Here is a 21,657-nt window from a genome sequence, read left to right on the forward strand (position 1 = left end):
ATTCTCACATTGATTGATTGGTGCGATTATCTAAGAACCCCTATAATGGTATGAACCGTAATAGGGGTGGTCAAATGTAAATTGATCTTATCTGTTATTGTAATTATTTATATTATTATTTTAGATACAGATCAGAGCAAACTATTTCTCATTATTTAAAGGACTGAAGGCAAGCGTTAATAAGGGGGGTAATGAATTAATGAACACAATGTAAAAGTGAATGTTTCTCCCTCAACCTGTCAACTAATCAACCAAAAATAAAAAAAACCATGTCCTTGTAAACAGGGCCTTCGACTACCTCTGGAAGTGGTTGAAAGTGGACAAACTCACAATGTTTTGGTTGTGATCAGACTGATAAAACTGCATGGTACCAGGTGTAGACACTTACACTGTTCTTTAGATCGGTTCTTTAGATCTGCTGGTTTCAGACTGTTGAATGATTCTCAGATTGATTGATTGGTGTGATAACCCCTATAATGGTATGAACCGCAATAGGGCTGGTCAAATGTATCATGATTTTATGTGTTATTTTAATTATTAATATTATTTTAGATACAGATCAGAGCAAACTATTTCTCGCTATTAAAAGGGCTGAATGCAAGCGTTAATCAGGGGGGTAATGAATTAATGAACACTAGATGTAAAAGTGAATGTTTCTCCCTAAACCTGTTGACTAATCAACCAAAACACACAGAACAGGTCCTGAAACAGGGCCTTCGACTAACTCTTGTTAGATCACAATCTCCACACCAGATAAATAAAATCCAGCCCCGGATGCCATATCTTGTCAGAAAATGTCAGTTTCTCCAGGTAATTGGACAAGAAGTCAACAGAGTTTCCAATACCCAAACCTGTTAACCAGTATTCAACTGAAAGAACAGTCTACTATCAATATAGGAGTCGACTGTGGAAGGAAGCCAGAGAAGAGCAGAAGTGATAATAATAAAAGAGCAGGGTTTCTTTGTCTGAGCAGCACAAACATAACAAATGTTATTATACATCAGGCCACAAGACCTTGAATTAAAGACATACGCTCATATCTCATATCAGTGGAGAGAAACATTTCATGAAACATCATCAAAATAAGACTAAACAATGGAAAAAGCACTAAAAGCAGAACAAGTAAAAATATATAACATAAAGAAATCAAATCAATAAATGATTAATATTATAAATGATAAACATAAATGAATTAGATTAATCAGATAAATGGATAACTATATGAATAACTCATTCATTCATTCATTTTCTTTGCGGTTAGTCTCTATTAATCTGGGGTCACCACAGCGGAATGAACCACCAACTTATCCAGCATATGTTATACACAGCGGATGCCCTTCCAGCTGCAACCCATCACTGGGAAACACCCATACACACTCATTCACACACATACACTACGAACAATTTAGCTTACCCAATTCACCTATAGCGCATGTCTTTGGACTGTGAGGGAAACCGGAGCACCCGGAGGAAACCGGCGTGAACACAGGGAGAACATGCAAACTCCACACAGAAATGACAACTGATCCAGCTGGGGCTCGAACCAGCAACCTTGTCACTGTGAGGAGATCGTGCTACCCACTGTGACGCCCCTAAATGAATAACTAAGATTCATAAATAATTATATAACCATAACTGAAATTATCAGTGCAAAACAAATAATAGAAAAAATGAAACTGATTAGAATATGGAATTGATTTGATTTGATTTACACAAGGGTTATTACAAATTTCAGATTCTACACTCTGGAAGTGGTTGAAAATTGGACAAACTCACAATGTTTTGGTTGTGATCACACTGACAATAATGCATTTTAAGCTGTATCCATTTTCAAAAAATTGAGAAAACAGTTTCATGCTTCATGCAAATCTGCATAAGTGCCCTAATTTTAATTGCATTGCGTATGCAGAATTCCTCAGAATTTCTCCTTTGTGTTTTGTTGAAGAAACAGAAGTGAGTCATCCTGAGCTTTGAGTAAATGACGATAATAGAATGGACTGTTGCTTTAAGACAGGGAGGGAGAAAGGAAGCGTTTGAGGAGGTGTGGCACTGTTTGCTTCAGCAGAAACAACATACTGTATGCAACACATTCAAATCCAGAAATAAAATTAATAAAAAACATCCAGATATAGTAGTTCAAGAAACACAAAAGATCCAAGAAAACAAATGCTGTTTGAGAAGTAACATGCATGCACTACAGGTACACAACATAGCCTCAAAGCTGAAGTAATTTTATAGGGACATTCTGCAAATTGCAAACAGACTTTGATTTAAACCTCCTTAAAGCCTCTGGCACAGACTGACTCTTTTACACTCTGCAGGAGGAGCAAACACCGTGCCACATGCCCACTTCTGGTGAAAACGAAGCTAAAGCTGCGTGCTGTTTTTAAAGTCAGTGATCTTATTCTTCAGACATGCCGCACAAAAAGAGATGTCATGGTCGTAAGAAAAACAAAAAGGAGGTATGTTTTTCTTCATGCAGTTTATTCTGTATGATAGCTGTTGAAATAAGTTAACGTGCAGTTGTGCATAAGGTTACTTTTTAAAACGTTCTAATAGCATCCTGATTCATGCATGTTGAATAAATTATTATTGTTATTTTGAATTTGAACTTAAGGTAAGTAATTTTTCTTATTCTAAACAGATTCCTTAAACAGTTCACAGCAACTAACTATTGTTCTTTGACTCATTGTGCTTTCCTGTACAACTATTCATCTGTAAAAACTTTAAATAAATGAAAAAACGCAGTAGTCCAGTTTCGAAATGAATGACTCTTTTTAGCAGTCTCTTTTTGGTGATTCAAAACTTACAATGCCACAAGTGTGAAATGATTCTTGAGCTACTGGTTCTTTTAGGAACCGGTTCTCTTTTGTGAATCAAAGTTGTTCTGTTTTCATTTGAGTTGTTCGTTTAATTACTTCTAATCACATATGAATCACTTGAAGCAGTTATTGAATTAATTTGACTTGCCTACCGAACATTCTTGTATTTATATATCCATAGTAAAAATTCATATATCCATAGCGGATATGCGCGTGTCATGACATGTTAGACCGCCCGCTCCCGTTCAAATTACACCAGAGTTACCTACCGCTCCCGCGCTTTATTCGGAAAATTTTCCCAGCACCGCAAGAAATCTGGTGGGGTCCCACGGCTCCCGTGGTACAGAAGCGGGAATGCAGACCTCTAGTTCGTATTTACCACGTCTCCCTTCTCGTTCGGTCGAAACCGGAAATACTGCCAAACTGCTGGGTTCTTTTTCGACACCAGATCACTTGGTGCGCGACTCGCCATCTTACCTCACCTCTCTCCTCCACAATGTCCTGTGATGACAATCACGCATAGGCATTTTTAGGCATTAAATATATAATATTTATTATTTAACGCTTGTCTCCTGTTTTAAATGCATTGTTTCTATGACGGTATAACGGTTTTGAAACTGATACCGTTGCTATTTTTAGATCCCGCGGTATACCATATTACCGTTTTACCGCCCAAGCCTAGTTACAACCTGTGATGCGCTTCCTATATTGTTTACCATGCTACTCTGAATATTCGCATGCAAGCATGGCTCAGTAATAAGTGTAATTCCTGCACGACGCCGGCCAAGCACTAAGCATATAGTAGTCACTTTAGGACAAAGCGCGTGAGAGTGAGACCAGCGATCCTTGCATGCATGAAATATTGCACATTATGACAAGTTTTGCTTGCTATACAACTGAAAACGTGCTAGATATAATAGTTTTTTTGTTCTGAATTGTAGTATTTTCATGTACTATAAAGATTTTTAACTGTTGAATGACATGTTCTAATGTAGTGGGTTGTCTAGTGTCAGCTTTAAGGTGCGCATTTGTGATATCAGGAGGCGTGGCTTTGAAAGGCAGTGAAGTGCTATGCTCAAAGATATTATGCTAACCTGTTAGCATTTTGGCAGATCACCTACTGCACCTTTAATTGCTCAACCAATTTCCCAATCATTTCCGGTTTCTGTCAAACACTTTTTTTATCGTGTTTTTAAAAGCTAGTTTACTTGGTGTGCCTCCGACCAACCACCAAGGAAGAGCGTTACATCCATATTGATATCAAAATGTAGGTATTATGTGCACAACGTCTACAGTGGCTTGGTATTTTGAGTAAATTAGGCTATTGTTCGTTTTGTTAACATTAATTATGAAATAGGCCAGCTGAAGTAATGTTTTGTAACCTACTATAACAATGCGAAGGGACAGACGCTTTTTGAAGCCTCTCACATAAATCTCCTATAGGCTATGCCTCTTCAAAAGCCTTATATTTGCGTTTCAATTAAAGTAGTACACCTGCTTAGAAACAGAGAAACACACCTAAATAGTCACATAGTTGCGCAATCACTACTAAAGAATGCCTGTGTTGTAAGTCCTTACTGTAATTGCGCCTCTGCATATTTTTTTAAATGCGCAATGCAAATTGAGCTTCGCTTTCACACTGCTATGAAATGCAAAAGAGCACACTTTCAAGATAAACCGCCCGGTCATTTATTTGCTGTAATTATCGGTGCTGTCCTGGTACCCATGTGCACTCGCGGGAGTGGCTTTAACTGAGAAAAAAAGACAGCAGCATACCTCAGTTGAATGAAAGAAGCTGACGAGCTCGAGTCGAGGGGGACTTTAGCAAACTTCCTAACGTTAACCTTACCGCACCATGGCGTACGCAGCGTATTGGGCGATCACTGTAAGTAGATCATCCACATGTTTTAGAGCTGCACAATAAACTTTGTTAACTTTCGATATAAAGGAGGAGGAGTGGATAAACCGGGGTCTTGACAAATGTAAACACTTCATGATTAGTTTGATCCTTGTACTTTCTTTGTGATAAAATAATAAGAGTAAAATGAAACAATATTAGATGTTGGGCGTTGTCTGATTTAGTGTAATTAATGAGGTTTTATTGCGTTTGTTTGGAGTATAAAGGTGTGCTATGCATAGTTGGGTTGGTTTGCAATTGTAGAGAAAAAAAATCTAAGAGAATTTAAAGAATGCAGGCTGAAAAAAAACAGAATTGGATCATAGAAACTATGCAAAATAAGTCACCCTAAATATATATACTTATATATACATTCTAAACAGTTTATACAGTCTATAATTCAAGTTAAATAAAGTAGTTAAATGAAATAGAGTATTTGCTCAATGATGTTCAGTTATGGTTTAGAGCAGACACAATATAGTATTCATTTACTGTAGTGTTTAGTCATAATTCTGGGTGTAGTAGTGACATGTCAGACCCTTATTGTAAATTTCTTCAGGTTGTTAAATTACTTCTCTCTCTTTGTCTTTCTAGAATGGAGACACTTTATTTCAAAAACTAGAATATACTCCTCAGACTTCAAGGTTCATGGTGAGTGATTTTTATTTCCAAATGGTTTGTTTTGAATAAATTCATTCAGATTTCAGACATAAGCTCTCATTATTCTTGAAAATCTGAATTAATTTTTATAAAATACAATTTCTAATGCTGTCTAGGTATGGAAAGTTAATTTCTGTTTTTAAATGGAAATAACTGAGTTAAAATTGCTCATTGTAAGTGTAACTACAAAATTAAAGTTATTAAATAATATAAAGCATCAGTTAGCCTTAAATAACTAGGGGAAAATGACTGGTTTGTTTTGAATAATTTTATTTAGATTTCAGACATAAGCTCCCGTTATTCTTGAAAATCCAAATTAAATTAAAAAAAAATACGATTTCTAATGCTGTCTAGGTATGGAAAGTTGATTCCTGTTTAAAATGGAAATAACTGAGTTGAAACTGCTCATTGTGAGTGTAACTTTACAAAATTAAAGTTATTAAATAATATAAAGCATCAGTTAGCCTTAAATAACTAGGGAAAAATGATTATGAAATTTATTTTTGTAATGACCCTCTTTAGGAAACCTGCATAATTAATTACACCAGGAATATATTTTTCATGATGGCTAAGTGGTTTGCACATTTGCCTCACAGCAAGGAGTCTTGGCTAGGTCAGTTGGCATTTTTGTGTGGCGTTTGCTTTTTCTCCCCGTGTTGCTTTGGGTTTCCTCTGTGTGCTCTAGATTCCCCCACAGTCCAAAGACGTGCTATAGCGTGCTATACCCCTGATGAATAAAGAGACTAAGCCAAAGGAAAATGAATGAATGATTGAATAAATGAATGAATATATTTTTTCATTCTTTACCTTCTTCATAGAGCATTGACACCATCTAGTGGACTATGAAAATCCATGCCAGTCAAAGCCATGCAGTTTAACTGCATTACCATATTGTAAGAGATATAAACTGTAGTTTCTCAAAGCCGTAACTGTTTTATCACCTCAGCTCAGTCCTGTTTGCATATCCACCGCCCGAAAAATGTAAAACAGCATTCCTTAATAGCACAATTCTCAATTAACTTTGAATAGCCATACTTAAAATTCCTTTCTGATTCTGCAGTGTATTTATTGTATTTATTTTCTTCACCTACTATAGTATGAATGCACTTGTTTACTAGTAAGTAAGTGTAAGACAGTACTAGTAAGTCCCACTGCAAGGCTGCTGCATTTGAATGACTGTCATGACATGTTCTCAGGGACATTTTGTTACTATATATATACACACACACACACACACCATATATATATATATAGTTACAGTGACAGAGACCTGGCAATGCTAATGTCTGCCAACGTCAACACAATGATGCATAATGTTAGCTAGCATAAATGTTTTGAAAGGGGAACTTTGAAAACTTGAAAGCAAGAGTTTTTCAAGATAACACAGCTGGTTTAACTTGCTTTGTGAGGCAGGTGTGTCTGCAAGTGACTGTCTTCCTGCATGCCAGATAATCCACTATGTACAGTTCAGAGATTTTTATTTATTATAATTTTTAAATGGCTTAAATCATCAATGATAATTAGTCGTCTTCTGCCTTCAGGTGTTAATGTTGGTTAATATGCACAAAGCTTGAGTCTAAGTGCTTCTGAAGTTTCACAGGAAAGTATGTGGGTGTGTCCAAGCTTTTGTTTTCGTAAAATATTTCTAATAATGTGTGTGTGAATGTGTGAGTGTGCACAAACGCAGGATGTCTTTTCTGCAAAAGGTCGAGACACCTTTTCCTTTATGTATTAAGTTATTTGTTATTATATGCTTTAGTTTAGCTTTCTTCTCATTTTAAACATTTATGATCATACATGTTCACTGCTGTTTAGTCCCACTTTATATTAGGTGACGTTAACTATGTACCATCAAAATATAAATACAATGTACTTCATGTGCTCATAATGTATTGCAGAACACTTCTGGTGCTCTTGAGGTGGGATACGGTAGGTTTAGGGTCAGCTTTCGTGGTAGGAATAGGTTTAAGGGTGCGTTAAGATGTAAATAATAGTCAACAGTGTAATTCGAAATGTAATTACAAATATTATTAAAGCTGTAATTATATGCTGGTATTTGGCCCACTTTTATATTAAGTAGCTTTAATTACTACGTACTTGCGTCAATAAATATTTATTTCTATAATATTTATTTATAATATAATATTAGAGGTTTTCAGGTTAAAAAAAACCGACTGACTTTATAATTTAGGTTTTACTTAAGTATATCTTGCCATCTGTTTGACTCTGATTGCTTTCTTTACTGTATGTCAGTGTTTTTGTTTTTCTAGATAGTACTCTGGAAATGTCAGTGTGTAATATCAGGTTCCTTTAAGGCTTCTTTCTCAATCAACATCGTGATGAAACCAATGTTAGTCAGCTTTTCCAGTCAGGTGGTGAAAGTTGACAGGTTTTATATATCCTAATGTTAGTAATGTGATACACAAGGCTGTTCTGTATTGCATAATGTATATTACAAATTGGCTTATTACCTAAATATTAAGAACCAAATCTTTATTAAATTGGGATTTCAATAGGCAGATTTGTTTAGTTTATGCTTAAAGGAGTGTGATTATATTTTTATATTAAAATCCAATTAGAAAAATATAAATTGTAAATAAATTCAACTAGTAATTGCATTAAAATTGTATTATAATTGTAAACAAATGAACACCAAAGACTCACAAAATACAGGAAATTGTTCATACATTACTTTACAAGGCATTACAGGTTTTCTACTCCAAAATTGTATGTTTATTTCAGTCTGTTACTTGCTGTTTCTTTGTAGCTGTGAAATTTATTAGCAATTCCAATTTCAAGCCAATTGTACACTGATTATTACAAATCACCTGGTCTAGGTGATCTGTACGATAAGCCATGCCTTTTATTTGACATGTGAAAGAAGAATGTGGATCTGAAACATAAAACATAATGTATTTTACGTTTTGCAAAAGTGTAGACAGCACCCTCTGGTGGATGTTTAAAATCTGAAACGTGCAACGAAATGTACCTAAAGCAACGTATGCTATGTTTCACAAAAAAATAGACAGAGGAACATATATTTCAAATGAGTCTTGGCTCAACAACATTGCTCTTGAAGTGTGTAGATTGGCTGGCTTTAGTTGTCTAACACGCATTTCTGCATGTCCACATCTGATTGAACAGATGTCAGTTAAAAATTATACATGCTCACACCCAGGCCTGTATCTCACTGATCAGGCATGCTTTGTTCTCAGCCTTTGGGGTGTAAACCAGCACACCGTGTTGAGACATCTCAGTGTTTCACAAGTGCAGCTCTCTGATTTTTAGCTCTGCACATTTAAAATAGTATTATAATGATATATTTAATAATATTATTATCTATATGTTCAGTATAAAGGCTTTCTTCTCATGCAGTGTGACTTCTTGCTGGCTACACTTTCGCATTAGGGGTATTTTTAGGGATTTGTTTGGCTTGTATGCGAGTTTTAGTTGACAGGAGAGTCACTAAAGCACATGATGTCTGGCCCTTGCATTTTTACAATTGCTTTCTGCCACCACATGTAGTCCCTGCTAACTACATTGCATGTCGTAAGTCAGCACTTTGTTTCTTTTGTTGGTTCAGAAATTTTAGTGTCGATTTGCACGTCTTTCGAGTGCACCATAAAATAACCATAAACCTTTACCTTTGGTTTATATCGTGTGAATGTGCAAACATACGCCCTGACTTTCCCTGCTTCAAGGCAAGACAGTACAAGTTGAAATATTGTTTCACCGCACACTGGTCAGTTAGAGTTTTGGATTTATTTCTTGAATTATTATTAAACAAAGTGTTTGAGATTAGTGGAAAGAAAATATTAAATATACACGCTTGAAAAATTTAATTATTATTTATTTATTTTTTATTTACTTATTTTCAGCTGTAGATTTATTTATATATATACACAGACATATACATATACATACATGTATACATACATATATATATATATATATATATATATATATATATATATATATATATATATATATATATATATATATATATATATATATATATATATATATATATATGTGTATGTGTGTGTGTGTATATGTATATATGTATATGTGTGTGTGTATGTATGTATGTATGTATATATATATATACACACACACACACACACATACAGTTGAAGTCAGAATTATTAGTCCTCTTGAATTATTATCACCCGTTTATTTTTCCCACAATTTCTGTTTAAAGGAGAGCAGATTTTTTTCAACACATTTCTAAATATTTCAAAATTTTTAATAACTAATTTCTAAAAACTAATTTATTTTCTCTTTGCCTTGATGACAGTACATCTTATATGACTAGATCTTTTTCAAGACACTTCTATACAGCTTAAACTGACATTTGAAGGCAAGTGACACGCTTTTGCAGGTTATGAACAAGGTTTTGCAGTTTGTACTAATTGTTTTGAGAAATGCATTAACTGTGCAAATGTAAACAGTGTTGTGAGAAATGCACCAAAGCGACTGAGAAAAACTGTTATATATATATATATATATATATATATATATATATATATATATATATATATATATATATATATATATATATATATATATATATATATATATATTTAAAATACACTGTGCCTTAGGATTTTTCTAGACTGCACATTTGATAGATAGATGGATAGATCCTGAAATGCATCCAAATGAGTGTTTTGTTAATTGCATATTTCAATATATTCACTAAATGTATTTTAATTAGCATATTTGAATATTTTCATTTCAGAAAACTTTTAAATACTCTTAAACTCTCATCTATTGAATCGCAATTAAAAACATTTTTAAAATCCCCTATTCACCTTTGGTGTCTTGCCTTAAGCATGTCTTAGAGATCTCAGTCATATGGTATAAATTCCACATGCTTCCCTATTTAGTCCTCTTTGTTGGACTCCGCCTCTAGTAAGTGCCCTAGCCACTCCTCTCCGCCTTTACTACTCCCCCGGTCACTCCCCCAGCCCCTCCCCCCGCTCCCTGTGCCTGGAACATGCTGTAGCTCAGACAGCAGACGGAGCAGAGCCACAGAGACGGCGTCGCACACTCAGCAGCAGTAAACATGGGCCAGATCTTCAGCTGGATCCGCGGCACACGCGATCAACCGGCCCTGCAGGACATCGCAGTAGAGCAACAGGTCTCGCTTACTGGATATTATCCTATTGAGGTCTCAGAAAGTACAGTGTATGCATGGGTTTGCTTTGTAGAGTGCGACTGACTTGACAGTGTGAGGACTTGATTGTGGGCTTTTAAACTTTGCCTGAGTTTTTGTCTGGTCACATAAGTGCGCTGGTCAGAAGGTCTTGGCTTTGCTCCAGCAGAGGGAGGAGGAGGACGGCTGGAATGTTTGGGAAATGTGTCGGAGAAAGTGTAGAAATGCAATATTTGACTGATCTGTATGTTGCAATGCGCAGATGTTGATAACACTTCTGGGTGTGTTTTGGTGCACTGTGATTCATTTGATTATTAAAGATTATACATTATTATTACAGGTTTATTAGCATCTATATTTCTAAAGGTTTCAAAAGAGAGTTTTTTTGTTTTGTTTTGCAAGAGGGATGCAATAGATAGAGGAAGGATTTTTAGGTTCCTTATAATGTGAAGTATATTTTAATGATCTAATTTTAATAATACTTTAATAAACACTTTTTCATTTTGAAGAACTTTTTGTTTAATGGGATGGTCCCATGGATGGTAAATGTTCTTCAAGGAACCATTGACGCAATCAAGAACCTTTGTTTTTAAGAATGTTTGCATTGTCTGTTAATCAAATTTTATATGTAATTATGAATCTGCACAGTTATTGACAACTAAACTCCTAAAAAGGGAGATTTTTACAGTGATGCCAAGATGAACTATTTCTGGTGCCTTATACCTTTTATTAAAGAATTCTCTAAAAATCCCCTTTTCACAATGTGATGAACATTTTAATAAAAAAGAACCATTTTCTACCATAGTGGTGTAACGGATCACAAATCTTATGGTTCGGATCACACTACGGTTTTTGACTCACAGACTAGGGAGGAGGCAAATGTCAATTGCTTTCCATTTATACAAAAATATTACTGCAAAATTTTTTAAAACACTGGTTTTAACAAGCATAACTTAGAACCTGTAATTTTAATTAAAAAAAAATCAAGAAAGAATCAGCTAAAAAAAAGAAAATATTTAACACGAAAAATGATCTTTGCTACTGTTTATGTTATCTTGTACAACATATTTATTTTTAATTAATGATTCAATAATTCATACATAAAACATGTGTCATTATAGGTGTATCAATTTTGAAAATCTATTCAGTGACATAATTTTGATGGTGGTTTGTCGCCTCCTATTGGTTATACAATGTAATTGCTACAACATTCACCAGCGTCAAGTTCCATTAAACAGAGATTTTAATCTTTACCATAAACATCAACGTTTATATCTGAACTATAAACTGTTCTCCCAGTACTTCTGTGTTATTTAACTGAAAAGTGTAAAAACTGATTTTCTCTCGATCAAACGCAGATTTGAATGCACCACTTCAAAGAATTAACAAACATATGCAAATCATTATCATTTATTATTTATGTTACATGAGTTTAAATTGAGATCACGATCTTTTAATGTTTAATTGTGCAGCGTTACACTGAATGCATTAATGCAGGCTAAACAAAGAGTGACAGAAAACACATTTAATTAATAACCTAAGAAAGCATTTACGTCCCACCACAACTTTTTCCATCATCATTATATTTTACAGGGAAGCCAAAATGCTTTCATACACGTGATTTGGATGACGAGGGAGGTGATCTCTCTGCAATTGTTATAAATGTTGGATTAACCTACATATTCAAAAAAAGTTGTTAATCTGCGGGTCACGTGCATTCCCAACTGTGAGGTGTGATCCGTCACACCCCTATTCTACCGTTTCATGGAATTAAAAGGTTCTGTGGATTAACGGTTCATCATTGAACCTTGTTTTTGAGTAGTTTTCATAGTGTTGAAGGATATTTTAATAATCTAAAGAACTTTTTTAACTTTGAAGAACTTACCAAGGGCTCCATGGATGTTTTAAAGTTTCTTCATGAAATCATTGATGCTGTCAATAAATTTTATCATTAAGAATGTAAGCATTTGTTTGTTAATCAACGTTTATATATAAAAACAAGCCTGAATACAAGTTTATTTTATTATTTATTGTCATCTAAACTCTTAAAAGTAAAGGTTCCGAAAGGGAGTTTTTGCAGTGATTCCACATAAGAACTATTTTTGGTGCCTCATACCTTTTTAGTACAGTTCTCCAAAAATCCCATTTCACATTGTAAATAATATTTGAATAAAAAATAACCTTTTCTTATAATAAAGAACCTGGAATTAAAAGGTTTCATGGATATTAAATATTTTTGCAACATGGTTGCAACAATTTATATGGGCTGAATTTAAACAAACAAATGACATTTAGTAATGTTTATCTTAATTTGTTCAAATTCAGCTCAAATAAATTGTTTGCAACCACTTAACTTGAGTAAATACACTGAATCATTTTCTTCAGTGTTCCTCATAGATACCAATAATTAATGGATGCCAATAAAGAACCAAATTTAAATAAAAAAATAATATTTATTTAAAAGAACTTTTATTATCAGTGGATACATACAGGTTACTAGCAAATTGTATTATTATGATTGGCTCTTGATATACCTTCACCTTCGGTCACTTCACTTTTGCATCTCCTATTTAATTATATTAGCTTTCGCACTATGTTAGTCAGTCGTGACACTAAATTCAGCAGTTTGCTTCCTGCAACCTGACACAGATGGTCATGTGTGGCTGCGTGATTTTGAGCATGAGCAGAGCTCTCTGATATGCGGCTGATGTTGGCCAACAGGCTGTTATCCAAGTGCCGCACATTCCCACAGTGCAGCATGCCAGCCTGGTTCAGCATCAGCTACAGACGCTAAACGCCTGAAGGAAGATACTTGCTCACTTTCAGTGCTGGGAATGTGCATTTCAAATTTGAAGTCCCAGTGAGACCAGTTATATATAACTCTGGTAAAATTCAAAAGGGAAGTTATTATGAACGTTATAAACACCCATGAACAAAACAATCCAGTTAGAAGGGTATTTACTGTTGGTTTGATGATGTAACTGCAGTAACTGGACCATGGTTTTGCTGCAGGGCTGGGAGATAAACATATGATTGTATTATAGAATTAATAAAAATGGAGTAATGGGATTTATTTAGAGTATTTGTATAATAAGAGTAAAGGGGAGAGCAGGGATGAAAGTAACAACGCGATTTTCTCAAAGCCCTGACAACATTTGCTTTCCAGGCGATAACAGTACATTCAGCATGCAACTCTTGATAGAGCTGCCAAATATCACCTGATTTCGGGACCGTGTCTCGCAGTTAGCTTAATTTTTAAGGGCAGAAAGTATATTATTATAGTGGTTCTTTTTTCCTAATTACAAGATGTGTTTTTCTTTTCATGCATCACGGTAATGATCAATCTCCAAGGTATTTAGTGCAATAACACTTCCTTAAGTTTGCAATGTCTGAGTTTTTCAGTTTAGAAGTAAATCAGGTTTAAATGGCAAGAGTTCCTCTGTGATTGGTTGGTTTGGTAGTGTTGACACGTGTGGCCGGCGCGGAGAGACATGGGACAGCAGAGAGCCGGTTGGAGCAAGTGTTAAGTCCACAAGTGTGGAGTCCCGTGGAGCGAGTTTTAGCTTCTTGTACATTAAGGTAGCATTCAGAAAAAACAAACCCCCATGAAGAAACTCGACACAGGAACATAAACGCTGCCAGCTAGTGTTTTGGAAGTGTTATTACAGAGCAACAGAAACAGCACGCTGAAGTATACCAATGCACGGCTACGCGCAAGGCAAGCGTCGTGGGTCACGGCGATCACTCGACGTGGAAATATAAATCAGCCTTTAAAGTCTGAGGCTGATTTATCCTTCTGTGGTCACTTTGCAGCTACATGATCTCAGGTCATGGTGAGCATATTTACTCTACAAAACTTGTCAGTGAACTATGAAGGCAAAAAATATATATAACAATAAAACAATCGTTCATTAATCGTAAAATTATCAATTAATCAAGATTTTGATTTTAGGCCAAATCACGCAGCCCTATAGACACTCTAGGGACATCAGAGACTTATTTTACATCTTGTAAAAAGGGCCATAATAGGTCCCCTTTATTATTAATAAAATTATTTATTGTGTTACTGATCATAAAATGACATCTGTATTGTGTCCTCAAAGTTTCATCAATATTTATCATTATAAATAATAACGTAGCTCACTATTGACGTTAAAATAAAAGAGTTTAACGATTAACAGTTTGGTTTCTATTTTCGCTCAGGATTAAGAAGAGATTTCACATTCATCATGACATCGACTCGCATTAAAAATGATATTGCGATAATTGTTTTGGGCTGAATTGCCTAGCCTTAATCTGCAATTATTGGTTAGGGTAAATAGAAAATCTCAAATTAAAGCCAACCTTCAGGCTATTAACGCAGTTAGACAGCATTAATTCTGCATTAATTCTGTTGTCAAGGGGGTTGACTGTATTGTTACAGTGTAGAATGTATTGATCAGTAATGGTCTGTGTCCTCACTTAGTGACACACTATTGACCTGAACCGCTAGGAATGTGTGTTTCATCGTCCTGTACTCCCAATAGCATTTCTATTTCTGTGTATTTGCACATGTCTGATGCAGGTAATGTCTGCAATTGTGGATTCTACAGCTAATATTTGATATTTAAAGCAGGGATTGGGTTTTTTGCGCCCCAGATTGCCTTGGAAAGAGTGTGTTTGCTGTTGAATTGTGTAGAGATTTAACATCTGCCTTTGAATGACCTTTGGTTGTGATTTTCACACATTGTGAACGTGAACTGAATCAAAAACATTACTGTGTCTATTGCCTAATTGTTGTGTAAGGATGATGTCATGCATCATGATCCAATCACAGTTGTGCAACAGAAGCTTTCTTTTTCACTTTTCATTAAAGCAGTTTCATATCAATGTCCTCCCTAGGCAACATTTTTAAGTAGATTAAACAGCATGCAGCCTTATAATATTCTGATGCATTGTTATTTGCATCATTTGAGGATATTCTCACCGCTTATAAAGTCTCAGTTTAGATTTATGATTCATAGTTTAATTCCAACTCATTTTTATTTGCTCATATTTGACCTATAAGTGAATTTTTAATATAATTATATAATATAATTGTGTATTTTGTTAAAGGTACACGAGCTGTCACTGGGCTGGTACCTTTTCAAAAAGTCCACATTTGTATTTAAAGGGTCCATATTGGTACCTCAAAAGTATATATTAGTACCTAATAATTTTAAGAGGAACACTTTTGTACTTTTTAGGTACTAATATATACCCTTGAGGTATTAATATGAACCTTTTAGGTACAAATTTGTATGTTTTGAAAAGGCATCACCCCAGTGACAGCTCGCGTACCTTTATTTCTGAGAGTGTATACAGAACTCTGTGCACATTATGTGAGGATGTCATTTCTGTAATCTGTTGCTTTTAAAGTAGCATGCTGATTAATATGGAGGTTGTAAAGCGCAAGGCTCACTGTGTTTTGGAACGGAGCACAAGATTTTGCTCTCAAACAGTCGTTATTCATGAAGGCTTGTTTTTTGAGGTGTTTTGCTTGAATGAGGGACAGACAGCAAACTGACTTCTGATGCCCGCTGACTCTTGGACAGAAACTTAGTCAACAAACCATGTGGAGAACAAACTACTAAATATAGACTATGTTGCAGCACAGGGTGTCAGGAGTAATGTACCTTCAGCCAGAGTCAAAGTCAGTTATACACATACTTCATAGAGTTTTGTACTATGGTTATGTATATGTACTGATTAACTGCTTTTTGGGGGAATGTTTACCAAATTGCCTGAAAGTGCAAATACTTTATATTTATTTATTCATTTATTTTATTTCCTTTTGGTTTGTTTGTTTATTTATGTATTTACTATTTAATTATTTTATTTTCATGTTATTTATTTTGGTTTTATTATTTTATTTCATTTCATTTTTTATTTCTAACAATTTTTATAATTTTTTTTATTTAATAAATTTTTTAAATATATATTTATTTTATTATTTTGATTTTTTTATTATTATTATTGTTGTTATTGTTTTATTATTATTTTGTTTATTTATTTGTTTTTTATTATTATTATTATTATTATTATTATTATTATTATTATTATTATTATATTATTTGTTAGGATTTTGTTTTATTATTATTTTGTTTATTTATTTATTCATTAGTTTATTTATTTTATTTTCTATATTATTTATTTTATTTTATTGTTTTGGTTTATTATTATTTTATTTTATTTCATTTTTTATTATTTAGTTTTTTTAATTAATTTATTTTTGTTTATTTATTTTTTAGATATTTAATTTTTATATTATTTTATTTTATTATTTTGGTTTATTTATTATTATTATTATTATTATTATTATTATTATTATTATTATTATTATTATTATATTTCATGATTTTTAAATTATTTTGTTTATTTATTTGTTTGTTTCTTTGTTTATTTGTTATTTTATTATTTTTTTATATTATTTATTTAATTTTATTGTTTTGGTTTATTTTTATAGGATTTATTTGATTTGATTTTTATATTATTTCTTTTCTTTTCTTTTTTTCTTTATTTTCTTTCCTTTTTCACAAGCTGTAAAATATTTATTCATTGGTTTCACGCTTATTATTTAATTAAATTTTATTATATGTTTCAGAAGCTGCGTTTGCATCATAATATGCTGACTCAATCTTATTTTGTCTGAGGGGTATTTCTTCATCATCACACCTGAAATATTTAAAATGTATCAGAGCTGTGAGTCAGTAGTGATCTCATGTTTATTGCGTGTGAATTCATGCATCTGTATGGCATGTTGGGCTTTCATTGTAGAAAGTGCTATAAGAATAAACTCTTTTTATGTACATTTAGGGCTGTGTCTCATCGGCCAGTGATAATTTCCAACATTTATGGCCATTTATAACATAACTAGAAAGCCACGAGGAAAAGGAAATGCTCTAGTTTAATTTTAAAGACCCTGCAAAATCAAAACGTGAATGTTTTTTTGGTCTACCAGATAATGACCATTTGAATTTTAATTAACTACTGTTTTTTTTCTTAAATATGATAAATTTAACTTTTTAACTTGTCTAAAATATACTGGCTTTCTTTTCTCAGTAAAATGGACCAAAAAGTGTCTAATGAAGACACAATGGCTGTTTTTATGGACTTAAAGAGAGGAAAGCCCCCAAAATATGCTCCACCCATCAAAAAAATGTTGTCACAAGAGAGAAATCTGAGCTTTCTATGATAAAATCTATAGTTGCTGTTTCTGGCTCTAAAAGGCACTGCTATCATGGAAGTTGTGTTTCAATTTTAATTGAGATGCTATCGGATGGCTTTTATCAGCAGTATTAGAATTCAAGAAAGACTTAAACAAATAGAGTCTTGTTTTAGATTGTGTACAGAGCGTGATTGGTAAGATTGTTAGGTTCTGAAAAGCTTGTAGTTGTTATTTATTTCACAAGCTGGAAAATAAAAACTCTTTATCAGACAGTTCTCTGCATAATTTGTTAATGTTATTCAATTTCATTATTTATTTTTATTTAATTGTATTATATTTTAATTTGAATATTTATTTATTTATTTATTTATTATTTTATTAATTTATTTTATTAGTATTTTATTAATTTATTTGTATTTATTTGATTATTTTTCTTTCATTTAATTTTATTTAATGTTTTATTTTAATTTTATTTATAAATTTATTCAATTTAATTTTTAATTTTTAATTTAATTTTTTTAATTTAGATTTTATTTAATTTCGACATGCTGTGTGTCATAACATTTTTTTTTTTTTTTTATTTCACAAAATTGGGGAATAAACTCAGTCGCACATATTTAATTTTATTTTATTGTTATCATTTATTTATTTGTATTTATTATTATTATTATTGTTGTGATTATCATTATTTTAATATTATTTTTATTTGATTTTATTTATTTTTTATTTTATTTTTTATTGTATTATTATTATTATTTATATTTATATATTTTTTATTTTAGTTTTATATTATTTTATTTCCTTTTATTTTCAACATGCTGTGTGGTTATTTCTTCATCAGTGTCGCATCATAAATGAAATCTTACCAATTGTCATGGAAATAGTGTGGTAATTTCCATTGAAATGAATGAAAAGGCTAACAAAAAGCTTTTTCCAGTTATATCAGAAACAAATAGGTCCTTGTTTTAGAGCATGGACAGAGCCTAGTTTGTTTTCTAATGTTTTCTATTCAGATTATCAGGTTCTGCGGAACTTGAATTGCATATCTAGAGTCTCTGAGAGTGAATCTGTGGCCTTCTGAGATTCATTCTTGTGTTTCGTCACCATCACCTCTCGACCTCTGCATGTGGGTGAGGCTCATTGCTGATGACAGACTCATTTATTAACAGATTCAGTTATCCATGTGACTCTCATGTTTAGTTACTCTCTGCCCTGCTGAAGACTGCTTCATGTTTATACATATCTAAATGCTCTAAAAACACTTGCTAATACATAGGCCTGTAATCAGCTACTGTAGGAGGCCCAGACTTCAATAATTCATTAACTATTTAAAAACATGTCAGTGAATAAATACATGTACCTGACTAGCAATAAGTACATGCAGTGCTCAGCATATATAAGTACACCCCTCACAACTCTCTCATTTAAGTTAAGATTTTCTATAGGAAGCTATACAATATTATATTTGTGGATATACATTAGAGTAGTACTGAATCCAAATGTGCTAAACTAAATAGCTTTAATAATAATAATATTAATCATTATTTAATAACGGCCCCAAAATAGTACACCCAAATTAATGTTTTCAATATTATTATTATTATTATTATTATTATTATTATTAATTATTGTTATTTAAATATTTTTAAAGAGCATAATTCTAGAGAAACAAAAATGTATACAATTTTGTTGAAGTTTTGTAGTTTGTAATAGTTTATATATATATATATATATATATATATATATATATATATATATATATATATATATATATATATATATATATATATATATATATATATATATATATATATATATATTGCATGAATTTAAATGTATTATCTTTCTATTTCTAAAGATGTTTGGTAACTAAAATATTATTTTCCATTTAATGAATCTGTTTCCATCAAATGCACCAAAATATGTTACCTATATTCACTGAGAAATGGATACAAACAGTCATTTCCAAAATAGGGTGTACTCTTATGTTGAGCATTGTAATGGTGTGGGCGCGACCATTCTAACTGCTAATATCCACTATTCTGTGTTGCCAGATCTGGTTATTATAAGCATTGCATTGTTGGACTTGTTTAAAAACTTCACGTGATGACCTTAATAAAGTTAATAGGGCGTCAATAATGTGCTATCATGAAGATAATAAAGATGAATATGAAGATTGGTGTTATCGATTTGCAAAATAAAACATTTAGAAGTCGTTCACACAGAAAGCATCTTTGCGTTTAAAAACACGAGAAGCAGCATTTAGGATTTTTGTTTTTATTTTAAGTGCCTGTTCCACCAAGTTGTCTTCAAATAAAACAGTTTTCATGCCAACTTGCTATTGTAAACAGAAGCTTGCAATGCTTACTTGTGCCACATATGAGTTCTTCTGATTGGTCCACTACTTTGGAACTGACATTGATGAGTGACACTGCATGTTAAACAAGATGTCTGCAGGGTCTTAAAAAGTATATAAAGTTGATAAGTCAATTTAGAAAAATTTTAGGCCCTTAAAAGCATTTAAAAGTCTTAAATGCTATTGTACAATCTATTACATTTTGCATCAGCATGTTAAAGTTTACCTGAATTTAACCTGCGAATATTAGGATGCTGCGTAGTTTATTAAATCGCTCAAATCCAGCTAGATTTGATGTCACACTACTTTTGCTTACTGCAGTAACCAAGGCAACACCGTTAATGCTGATTTATACTTCTGCGTCAAGCGCACGTGTATGCTACGGCACGGCCTACGCGTGGACTCATAGCCCTCGCCGCGGCCGTCGCTGACGCGCACCTCTCAAAAAATTTAACTACACGTCGCAATGACGCATAGCGTAAGCTCTGTGATTTGTCAGCTTGGTAGTGCTGACAAAATGTTAGCATATTGGTCATGCTAATCCTTCAAGTATGTGTTTTCATTGACAAACAATGGAAGATTAGTGCAATGCATTGGAAAATGCATTCTGTGGGAATGTCCCAATAAACTGTATTTTCAGTGGATTACTTTTGTTGTAGCATTATCTGGCAACACTTCATTGACTTCAACTGACAGCAATCAAACAAGTGGTACGCAGATAGTTTAATTGCTGATGAGAGCACATTCAGAAAGACAATGATAATCATGATCTGTAATCTGTACAAAATCTTATCAAACGCTATCAAAGCAGTAGCATAATTACCATACAACAGCTCAGTTGAATGACAGAAATGAAAACACTGGCTAAGATGAAGGCTATTCTATCTTGAAGTAGTTGTTAGCTAACTAACACAAAGTCGAATTCTTGTTTTTTTTTACCAACTTTCAAACCTTGGCTGTGTATCACAGAAATACACATCATAGTTAAATGGGTGGAAATGGCAGCTCCTGTTGACTTTTTCACAGATGGATGGTAAAATAATCTGACTTGGTTGCTTAGTTGTTCTGTCAGGGAAGGATATCTGTTGCGTTCAGTTTGTCGCTCTTTCCTGTTTTCCTTTTTTGGTTTCATTCAAAGGTTGTTCGCCTCATAAGTGGCTCTGTGGAATGCAGCTGCATTCCTGCTGCCACATGACAACAAATACAGATTTAGGGTGTACCATTTAGTTTATGCTTTGCATAAAGTGCAGTGTTTACCTAAAAATGTGCACTCCGCTGTGACTGGTGTGTGAGATTTGACACTTGGAAGAAAGCTTTTTGTGAGATTGTACAAGCATTTAAACTTTGCTGAATGTATCATTGTGTTTACTATTAGACTCTCAGAAATAAAGGTACTGGATCTGTCAATAGGGCAGTACCTTTCCAAAAGTTACGCATTTGTATCTACCTAAAGGGTCCATAATAGTACCTCAGATTCATTTTAGGCGCTTTTTGGGTAATAATATGTAGATTTGATGTACCATTAAGGACCTCTTACGTATAAATATGTACCTATTGAAAGAGCAAAGGATAGATCCA

At 33.1% G+C, this 21,657-nt stretch overlaps 1 protein-coding gene across 10 annotated transcripts in view; it reads left to right on the plus strand.

Annotated features, from left to right (window-relative positions):
- The first annotated feature begins 2,399 nt into the window (after positions 1-2,399).
- Positions 2,400-21,657, plus strand: part of cast (calpastatin) — a 69,236-nt gene continuing 49,978 nt past the window's right edge. For 5 of the 10 annotated variants that reach the window (XM_056446981.1, XM_056446985.1, XM_056446986.1 and 2 more), the window contains exon 1: positions 10,384-10,552. In XM_056446981.1, coding sequence (XP_056302956.1) covers positions 10,448-10,552 — 105 coding nt within the window. In that variant the 5' untranslated portion in view covers positions 10,384-10,447. Of the gene's footprint in view, positions 2,463-4,599; positions 4,708-5,313; positions 5,371-10,383; positions 10,553-21,657 lie in introns of those variants that run through there. The other 5 variants (XM_056446982.1, XM_056446990.1, XM_056446984.1 and 2 more) reach the window with 3 other exon arrangements.

Source organism: Danio aesculapii, chromosome 21 (assembly GCF_903798145.1).
Source record: "Danio aesculapii chromosome 21, fDanAes4.1, whole genome shotgun sequence".
Taxonomy (NCBI): Eukaryota; Metazoa; Chordata; class Actinopteri; order Cypriniformes; family Danionidae; genus Danio; species Danio aesculapii.